General features: G+C 56.9%; 2 protein-coding genes across 2 annotated transcripts in view; both read left to right on the top strand.

Annotated features, from left to right (window-relative positions):
• Positions 1-4308, top strand: part of TOMM40 (translocase of outer mitochondrial membrane 40 homolog (yeast)) — a 14884-nt gene extending 10576 nt beyond the window's left edge. The window contains exons 7-10 of the mRNA XM_011963163.1: positions 1646-1768; positions 1953-2029; positions 2133-2235; positions 3650-4308. Coding sequence (XP_011818553.1) covers positions 1646-1768; positions 1953-2029; positions 2133-2235; positions 3650-3789 — 443 coding nt within the window. The 3' untranslated portion in view covers positions 3790-4308. The remainder of the gene's footprint in view (positions 1-1645; positions 1769-1952; positions 2030-2132; positions 2236-3649) is intronic.
• A 2138-nt stretch (positions 4309-6446) lies between these two features.
• The window catches only part of APOE (apolipoprotein E), a 3878-nt gene continuing 653 nt past the window's right edge, over positions 6447-9671 (top strand). Inside the window, 5 exon segments of the mRNA XM_011963162.1 lie at positions 6447-6538; positions 6540-6570; positions 7255-7320; positions 8691-8883; positions 9499-9670. Coding sequence (XP_011818552.1) covers positions 6512-6538; positions 6540-6570; positions 7255-7320; positions 8691-8883; positions 9499-9670 — 489 coding nt within the window. The 5' untranslated portion in view covers positions 6447-6511.

Genomic DNA, 9671 nt, shown 5'->3' with positions numbered 1-9671 from the left:
GACCTCAGACAATCCACCCACCTCAGCCTCCCAAAGTGCTGGGATTACAGGTGTGAGCCACTGTGTCCAGCCTCTTTTTTTCTTTAAAAATTTTTTAAATGTCTTATTTTTTGAGACAGGATCTCTGTTGCCCAGTTTGGAGTGCAGTGGCGTGATCATAGTTCAGTGTAATCTTGACCTTCCGAGGTCAAGCGATCCTCCCGCCTCAGTCTCCCAAGTAGCTGGGACTACAAGCATGTGCCACCATGCCTGGCTACATTTTTAAATTTATTCTTTGTTTATTGGGACAGATTCTCACTCTGTCACTCAGGCTGGAGTGCAGTGGCACTATCATGGCTCACCGCAGCCTCCACCTCCTGGGCTCAAGCAATCCTCCCACCTCCGCCTCCTTCGTACCTGGGACTACAGGTGTGCACCACCACACCCAGCTAATTTTTCTATTCGCCATGTTTCCCAAGCTCGTTTTGAATTCCTGGGCTCAAATGAACCTCCCACTTTGGCCTCCCAAACTGCTGGGATTACAAGAAGCATGAGCCACTGTGCCTGGCTGTGATTTTTTTTTTTTTCCTATGATAATCTGTAGTTCGAAGTGTTTAAATTTTTTGTAGAGATGGGGTCTCACTATGTTACCTAGGCTTGTCTCCCAACTCCTGACCTCAAGCTATCCTCTCCCCCCAGCCCCCCAAAGCATTGGAATTACTGGCATGAGCCACTGCATCTGGCTTTTTTTTTTTTTTTTTTTTGAGATGGGGTCTCACCGTGTTGCCCAGGCTGGCTTTCAGTGCCTAGGCTCAAGCGATCCTCCCTCCTTGGCCTCCCAAATAGCTGGGATTACAGGCCCGTGCCACCACGCCAGGCTTGTTTTCTTTCCCTGTCCCTCCCTCTCTGTTTCCCACTCTCTTTGTCCCCAATTCTTTTGCCCCTATAAAACCACATTTGTGGTATGTACCGTGCTAGGCTCGAAAGAAACCAGAGTGAATCTGCCTCCATCCTGAGGCTTGAGAAGGCAGCCCAGAGGTGGCAGTTCTCTTGTTCAGCAAGCACTCCCTACGGTGGAGGGACAGAGGAACGGAGACTTGGACCTCAGCATAGCGAGTCCGAGCCACAGCTGAGCGTTTCATTCCTCACGACCCCAAGAGGCAGTTAGGTTCACAGAGAGATGATGCCAGCGTCCACAGTCGCCAGCCAGCCTCTGGCAGGGCTGGGATTCGAACCCAGGCTGTGCGTTCTTACGCACTCTACTCAACGGCCTCTCAGCAGCAGAGTGGCTCAGAGCCTGGGTTTGGGAGGTGTGGAGGCTTGGATTCTGCCCCTGACAAATTTTGTGAGCATGAGTGAGTGACTTACCCTGTAAACTTCTGTAAGTGGTGGTGACCACCTCTGTAACTGGGGGTGGATAAACGCTGACCACATGGGCTTGTGTCAACCAGATGAGGTCCTTCAGGTAATGCAGTCATAGCAGGGCCTGGGACGCTGAGCTCAGCGGTGGGAACCCCTGGGCGATGGGTTAGGAGATAGGAACCCGTGAGGGAGGCCTGAGAGCAAGCCCAAGCCTCCGGCAGGGGTGAACCTAGAGGGCTTCCTGGAGGTGGAGTCTGGCCTGGCACCCAGGGTAGGTGGAAACTGCTCGTCATTTTGCCCACAGGAATCCTCGTAGCCCACTACCTCCAGAGCATCACACCTTGCCTGGCCCTGGGCGGAGAGCTGGTCTACCACCGGCGGCCTGGGGAGGAGGGCACCGTCATGTCTCTAGCTGGGAAATACACATGTGAGCTTGGGGTCTGGACTCCTGGGTCTGAGGGTGGAGGGGCTGGGCCCCTGGACTTCTCCTGGGTCTGAGGGAGCTCGGGCTGGGGCCCTGGACACTTAGGTCTGAGGGAGGAGGCCTGGGTTCCCAGATGCCCAAATCCCCTTGGGAATGAGCCCCCGCCTCCACCCCACTCTCTTGACAGTGAACAACTGGTTGGCAACGGTAACGTTGGGCCAGGCGGGCATGCACGCAACATACTACCATAAAGCCAGTGACCAGGTGAGTGGGTGCAGGGACTAGCTGGTGCTGCCAGGGCCTGCTGGGCCTGGAAGTCTAGGTGGGGCCACTCGCTAACTCTCGTGTGTTGCTCCGGCCCCTCCAGCTGCAGGTAGGTGTGGAGTTTGAGGCCAGCACGAGGATGCAGGACACCAGTGTCTCCTTCGGGTACCAGCTGGACCTGCCCAAGGCCAACCTCCTCTTCAAAGGTAAAGGTCTCGGTTTCCCTATGCGGGAAACAGGCGAGAGGTGACTCAACTCTGAGCGGGTGTGTGGGCCACCACAGGTGCTGGAGGATGGTGTGCTGCGACCCTGTGGGCCTCCACATTACCAGGGAACACTTGTTAAAAAGTAGGTGGGGCCGGGTGCGGAGGCTCACACCTGTAATCCCAGCACTTTGGGAGGCCGAGGCAGGCGGATCACAAGCTCAGGAGATTGAGACCATCCTGGCTAACACGGTGAAACCCGGTTCCCACTAAAAATACAAAAAATTAGCTGGGCGTGGTGGCGGGCGCCTGTAGTCCCAGCTACTCGGGAAGCTGAGCCAGGAGAATGGCGTAAACCCGGGAGGCGGAGCTTGCAGCGAGCTGAGATCCGGCCACTGCACTCCAGCCTGGGCGACGGAGCGAGACTCTGTCTCAAAAACAAAAATTAAAATTAAAATTAAAAAAAGATAAAATAATAATAATAAAATGAAAGAAATAAATAAATGTTTAAAAAATTTTGGTGGAGCATCTGATGAGTGTTTGGGCGGAGCTGGAGCTTTGCCCATCCCCTCTTATTTTTCTGCACTTGACCCTCTTACTTTTGTGAGACTGGTCTCCCTCTGTCGCCCAAGCTAGAGTGTAGCAGTGCAATTGCAGCTCACTGCAGCCTCCACCTCCCGGGCTCAAGCAGTCTTCCCACCTCAGTCTCCTGAGTAGCTAGGAACACAGGTGCATGCCACCAGGCCCGGCTAATTTTTTTGAATTTTTTGGGAGAGACGGGGTTTCACCATGTTGCCCAGGCTGGTCTCGAACTCCTGGACTCAAGCCTTGGCCTCCCAAAGTGCTGGGATTATAGGTGTGAGTCACCACACCCAGCCAGGGTAGAAGACACTTTGGAATCATCCAGCCTTCCCCCATTCATCTTACATTAGTGGAAATGGAGGCTTCCAGAGGTTTCAAGGTCACAGCCAAATCCAGAACCTCATCTCAGGCTCACTGGCCATAGTCCCAATGTCCAGTCTTAAGTCTTCTTGGATATCTGTGGCTCACAGACTTTTGGGTGTTTGAGCCTCCTGCTGAGCACTGCTGGGTACACAGCGGCGACCAGCCCTGTCTTCACGGAACTCAGTGGGAGGAACAGATCCATCCCCAGAGTGGGCAGGACTAGGTTGGGGGAACCCAGGGGTCTGGAGGGCTTTTCAGAGGGCAGGGGTCACTGAGTGGAGAGCAGAGGAGGAGTGAGCCATTTGCTTCGGCGTGAAGTTGTTGGGGGGGTGATGGGGTTTCTGGGTGGGAGGAGCAGTCTGGTTGGAGGTCTGGAAGCTGTCAGCATGTGACTGGTATCTAGGGTGGCCAGGAACTCTGCATGGATATGGTGGGAAGCTGGCGCGCCTCTCACCTCAGCTCTTCCCTGCAGGCTCTGTGGACAGCAACTGGATCGTGGGTGCCACGCTGGAGAAGAAGCTCCCGCCCCTGCCCCTGACACTGGCCCTCGGGGCCTTCCTGAATCATCGCAAGAACAAGTTCCAGTGTGGCTTTGGCCTCACCATCGGCTGAGCCCTCCTGGCCCCCGCCTTCCACGCCCTTCCAATTCCACCTCCACCTCCACCTCCCCCTGCCACAGAGGGGAGACCTGAGCCCCCCTCCCTTCCCTCCCCCCTGGGGGTCGGGGGGGACATCGGAAAGGAGGGATCCCGCCACCCCAGCAGCTGAGGAGGGGATTCTGGAACCGAATGGCGCTTCGGGATTCTGAGTACTAGGGGCAGTGTGCCCAGTGGGCCTGGGGTCCCGGGAAGGATTCCGGAATTGAGGGGCACGCAGGATTCTGAGCACCGGGGCAGAGGCGGCCAGACAACCTCAGGGAGGAGTGTCCTGGCGTCCCCATCCTCCAAAGGGCCTGGGCCCGCCCCGAGGGGGCAGCGAGAGGAGCTTCCCCATCCCTTGTCAGTCCACCCTGCCCTGTCCACTTTCCCATTTACTCGGTATAAATCATGTTTATAAGTTATGGAAGAACCGGGACATTTTACAGAAAAAAACAAAAAACAACAAAAAATATACGTGGGAAAAAAAAAAAAAGATGGGAGGCCTCCGTTTTCTCAAGTGTGCCTGGCTTGCTTGGAGCATTTCATCCGGAGTCTGGCCGCCCTGACCTTCCCCCAGCCGCCTGCAGGGGTCGCCAGAGGGCCGGAGCACGGAAAGCAACGCAGCCGCACCACTGCCTGGCTTGACGCTGCATTGAGTCCGGCCCAGGGGTGCAGTGTGGCCCAGGATCGCAGTCTCCCCATCCGGAACATCCGCCCTGCTGGCGGACACCTCGGGCCTTCTCTCGCCCGAGGGTAGGGTCTCAAGGTCACTCGCCCCAGCTTGACCTGGCCGGAGTGACTATAGACTTTGTCCCTGCAAACTGCAGCAGCAGAGATGACACTGTCTCTGAGTGCAGACGTGGGGGCTGGGAGAAGGTTCAAGCTACTGGAACAGCTTCAGAACAACTAGGGTACTAGGAACTGCTGTGTCGGGAAGAAGGGGCTCGAGGACTTGCAGGCATGAGAGGAGGGGCCTAGGGCAGACTAGGCTCTTTATGCAGCTGTGGGGGTTGGGTCACCTGTATCTGAGGACGTGGTGCTGTCTGGATTTTGCCTACCTAGGGCTGGTGTCAGCTGACACCCAACACCACCAGCACCACTCCCGAGCCTCCGGGAACTGAAACCCTGTCTGCCCCCAGGGTCTAGGGAGGGAGGCTGCTGAGTAGAGCTGACCCCAAGTTACCCACAGAAGCCACCTCAGCCACCCCCTGCCAGCCAAAGCAAACAGGCCCGGCCCGGTGCTGGGGGTTCCTTCCTGGGACCAGGAGTTCAGCCTCCCCTGATTCGCAGCATCCTCTGATCCAACCCCCTCCAGTTCTTGCTGTGTGACTTTGCCATTCATCTCGCTGAAGCGCGGGTTTCTCCTCTGAAACATCTGGGATTTATAACACGGCTGTTAGGAAAGTGACAGCGTCTGAGCGCTCACTGTGGCCTGTCCATGGCTAGCCCTAACAGGACCACTGTGCCAAGGCTGTCCTCCGTGCTCGATACACACGTTAGCTTGTCACCAAACATCCCTGCCGCTGCTTTCCCAGTCTGATGAGCAAAGGAAACCGATGCTCAGAGAGGACAAGTCATTTGCCCAAGGTCACACAGCTGGCAACTGGCAGAGTCAGGATTCAAGCCCTGGCAGTTTGACTCCAGAATCCTAACCTTAACCCAGAAGCACAACCTCAAGACCCTGGAAACCACAATGCCTCTGGCAGCCAGGGGGAGGTGCTGGAATCTCATTTCACACGTGGGGAGGGGGGGTCCCCTGTGCCCTGTGCTCAAGGTCACAACTAAAGAGGAAGCTATGATTAAAACCCAGGTCCCACTCGCAAAGCCTAGACTTTTAGCAGATGCACCACACTGTTCCCACCCCACTCCCATCCCACTTCTGTCCAGTTGCCTAGCCCCACTTTCTTTTCTTTTTTCCTTTTTTTTTTTTTTTCTTTTTTGGGAGCCTCACTCTTGCTCAGGCTGGAGTGCAGTGGCGAGACCTCGGCTCACTATAACTTCCACCTCCCGGGTTCAAGTGATTCTCCTGCCTCAGCCTCCCAAGTAGCTGGGATTACAGGCGCCCGCCACCATGCCTGGCTACTTTTTGTATTTTTAGTAGTGATGGGGTTTCACCATGTTGGCCAGGCCGGTCTCAAACTCCTGACCTTAAGTGTTCCGCCCACCGTGGCCTCCCAAAGTGCTGGGATTACAGGCGTGAGCTACCGCGCCCAGCCCCTCCCATCCCACTTCTGTCCAGCCCCCTAGCCCTACTTTCTTTCTGGGATCCAGGAGTCCAGATTCCCAGCCCCCTCTCCAGATTGCATTCATCCAGGCACAGGAAAGGACAGGGTCGGGGAAGGAGGACTCTGGGCGGCAGCCTGCACATTCCCCTTCCACGCTTGGCCCCCAGAATGGAGGAGGGTGTCTGGATTACTGGGCGAGGTGTCCTCTCTTCCTGGGGACTGTGGGGGGTGGTCAAAAGGCCTCTATGCCCCACCTCCTCCCTCTGCCCTGCTGTGCCTGGGGCAGGGGGAGAACAGCCCACCTCGTGACTGGGGGCTGGCCCAGCCTGCCCTATCCCTGGAGGAGGGGGCGGGACAGGGGGAGCCCTATAATTGGACAAGTCTGGGATCCTTGAGTCCTACTCAGCCCCGGCGGAGGTGAAGGACGTCCTTCCCCAGGAGCCGGTGAGAAGCGCAGTCGGGGGCACGGGGATGAGCTCAGGGGCCTCTAGAAAGATGTAGCTGGGACCTCGGGAAGCCCTGGCCTCCAGGTAGTCTCAGGAGAGCTACTCGAGGTCGGGCTTGGGGAGAGGAGGAGCGGGGGTGAGGCCAGCAGCAGGGGACTGGACCTGGGAAGGGCTGGGCAGCAGAGACGACCCGACCCGCTAGAAGATGGGGTGGGAAGAGCAGCTGGACTAGGAGCTAAGCCACAGCAGGACCCCCACGAGTTGTCACTGTCATTTATCGAGCACCTACTGGGTGTCCCCAGTGTCCTCAGATCTCCATAACTGGGGAGCCAGGGGCAGCGACACGGTAGCTAGCCGTCGATTGGAGAACTTTAAAATGAGGAGTGAATTAGCTCATAAATGGAAAACGGCGCTTAAATGTGAGGTTAGAGCTTAGAATGTGAAGGGAGAATGAGGAATGCGAGATTGGGACTGAGATGGAACCGGCGGTGGGGAGGGGGAGGGGTGTGGAATTTGAACCCCGGGAGAGAAAGATGGAATTTTGACTATGGAGGCCGACCTGGGGATGGGAAGATAAGAGAAGACCAGGAGGGAGTTAAATAGGGAATGGGTTGGGGGCGGCTTGGTAACTGTTTGTGCTGGGATTAGGCTGTTGCAGATAATGGAGCAAGGCTTGGAAGGCTAACCTGGGGTGGGGCCGGGTTGGGGTCGGGCTGGGGGTGGGAGGAGTCTTCACTGGCGGTTGATTGACAGTTTCTCCCTCCCCAGACTGGCCAATCACAGGCAGGAAGATGAAGGTTCTGTGGGCTGCGTTGCTGGTCACATTCCTGGCAGGTATGGGGGCGGGGCTTGCTCGGTTTCCCCGCTCCTCCTCCTCTCATCCTCACCTCAACCTCCTGGCCCCATTCAGGCAGACCCTGGGCCCCCTCTTCTTCTGCTGGTCTGTCTTCCCCTTGAGGGGAAAGCCTAGGTCTGAGGCTTCTATGCTGCTTTCTGGCTCAGAACAGCGATTTGACGCTCTGTGAGCCTCGGTTCCCCCCCTGCTTTTTTTTTGAGCCGGAGTCTCGCTCTGTCGCCCAGGCTGGAGTGCAGTGGCGCAATCTCAGCTCACTGCAAGCTCTGCCTCCCGGGTTCACGCTATTCTCCCACCTCAGCCTCCCCAGTAGCTGGGACTACAGGCGCCCGCCACCATGCCCGGCTAAGTTCTCTATCTCCTGACCTCGTGATCTGCCCGCCTTGGCCTCCCAAAGTGCTGGAATTACAGGCATGAGCCACCGCGCCTGGCTTCCCCCATCCTTAATATAGGAGTTAGAAGGGTTTTTTTGTTTGTTTGTTTGTGTTTCGTTTTGAGATGAAGTCCTGAGATGAAGTCCCTCTGTCGCCCAGGCTGGAGTGCGGTGGCTCCCAGGCTTGAGTTCAGTGGCTGGATCTCGGCTCACTGCAAGCTCCACCTCCCAGGTTCACGCCATTCTCCTGCCTCAGCCTCCGGAGTAGCTGGGACTACAGGAACATACCACCACACCCGACTAACTTTTTTTGTATTTTCACCATGTTGGCCAGGGTGGTCTGGAACTCCTGACCTCAGGTGATCTGCCTGCTTCAACCTCCCAAAGTGCTGGGATTACAGGCGTGGGCCACCGCGCCCGGCTGGGAGTTACGAGGCTTCTAATGCATTGCATTAGAATACCAGACACAGCTGTGATCTTTATTCTCCATCACCCCACACAGCCCTGCCTGGGGCACACAAGGACACTCAATACATGCTGGGCACGGTGGCTCACCCCTGTAAGCCCAGCATTTTGGGAGGCCAAGGTGGGAGGATCACTTGAGCCCAGGAGTTCAACACCAGACTCGGCAACATAGTGAGACTCTGTCTCTACTAAAAATACAAAAATAGGCCGGGCGTGGTGCCACACACCTATGGTCCCAGCTACTCAGGAGGCTGGGGCAGGAGGATCGCTTGAGCCCAGAAGGTCAAGGTTGCAGTGAACCATGTTCAGGCCACTGCAATCCAGCCTGGGTGACAGAGCAAGACCCTGTCTGTAAATAAATAACGCTTTTCAAGTGATTAAAGACTCCCCCTTCACCCTGCCCACCATGGCTCCAAAGCAGCATTTGTGGAGCACCTTCTGTGTGCCCCTAGGTACTAGGTGCCTGGACGGGGTCAGAAGGAACCTGAACCACCTTCAACTTGTTCCACACAGGATGCCAGGCCAAGGTGGAGCAACCTGTGGAGTCAGAGCCGGAACCCGAGCTGCGCCAGCAGACTGAGTGGCAGAGCGGCCAGCCCTGGGAGCTGGCACTGGGTCGCTTTTGGGATTACCTGCGCTGGGTGCAGACACTGTCTGAGCAGGTGCAGGAGGAGCTGCTCAGCTCCCAGGTCACCCAGGAACTGACGTGAGTGTCCCCATCCCCACCCTTGACCCTCCTGGTGGGCGGCTATACCTCCCCAGGTCCAGGTTTCATTCTGCCCCTGCCACTAAGTCTTGGGGGTCCTGGGTCTCTCCTGGTTCTAGCTTCCTCTTCCCATTTCTGACTCCTGGCTTTAGCTCTCTGGAATTCTGAGTTCTGTCTCTCCCTCTTCCCTTCTGACTCAGCCTCTCACACTGGTCCTGGCTCTGTCTCTGTCCTTCACTAGCTCTTTTATATAGACACAGAGAGATGGGGTCTCACTGTGTTGCCCAGGCTGGTCTTGAACTTCTGGGCTCAAGCGATCCTCCCACCTTGCCTCCCAAAGTGCTGGGAATAGAGACATGAGCCACCTTGCCCGGCCTCCTGGCTCTTTCTTCGTCTCTGCCTCTGCTCTCTGCATCTGTCTCTGTCTCCTCTCTGCCTCTGTCCCGTTCCTTCTCTCTTGGTTCACTGCCCCTCTGTCTCTCCCTGTTCTCCTTAGGAGACTCTCCTTCTCTCTTCCTTCTCGGGTCTCTCTGGCTGATCCCCATCTCGCCCACCCCTATCCCAGCCCTTCTCGCCTCCCCCTGTGCGCACACCCTCCCGCTCTTTCGGCTGCAGGACGCTGATGGACGAGACCATGAAGGAGTTGAAGGCCTACAAATCGGACCTGGAGGAACAGCTGAGCCCGGTGGCGGAGGAGACGCGGGCACGGCTGTCGAAGGAGCTGCAGGCGGCGCAGGCCCGGCTGGGCGCCGACATGGAGGACGTGCGCAGCCGCCTGGTGCAGTACC

Source organism: Colobus angolensis, unplaced genomic scaffold (assembly GCF_000951035.1).
Source record: "Colobus angolensis palliatus isolate OR3802 unplaced genomic scaffold, Cang.pa_1.0 Scaffold60, whole genome shotgun sequence".
NCBI lineage: Eukaryota > Metazoa > Chordata > Mammalia > Primates > Cercopithecidae > Colobus > Colobus angolensis.
This window is presented reverse-complemented; position numbering and strand designations above follow the sequence as displayed.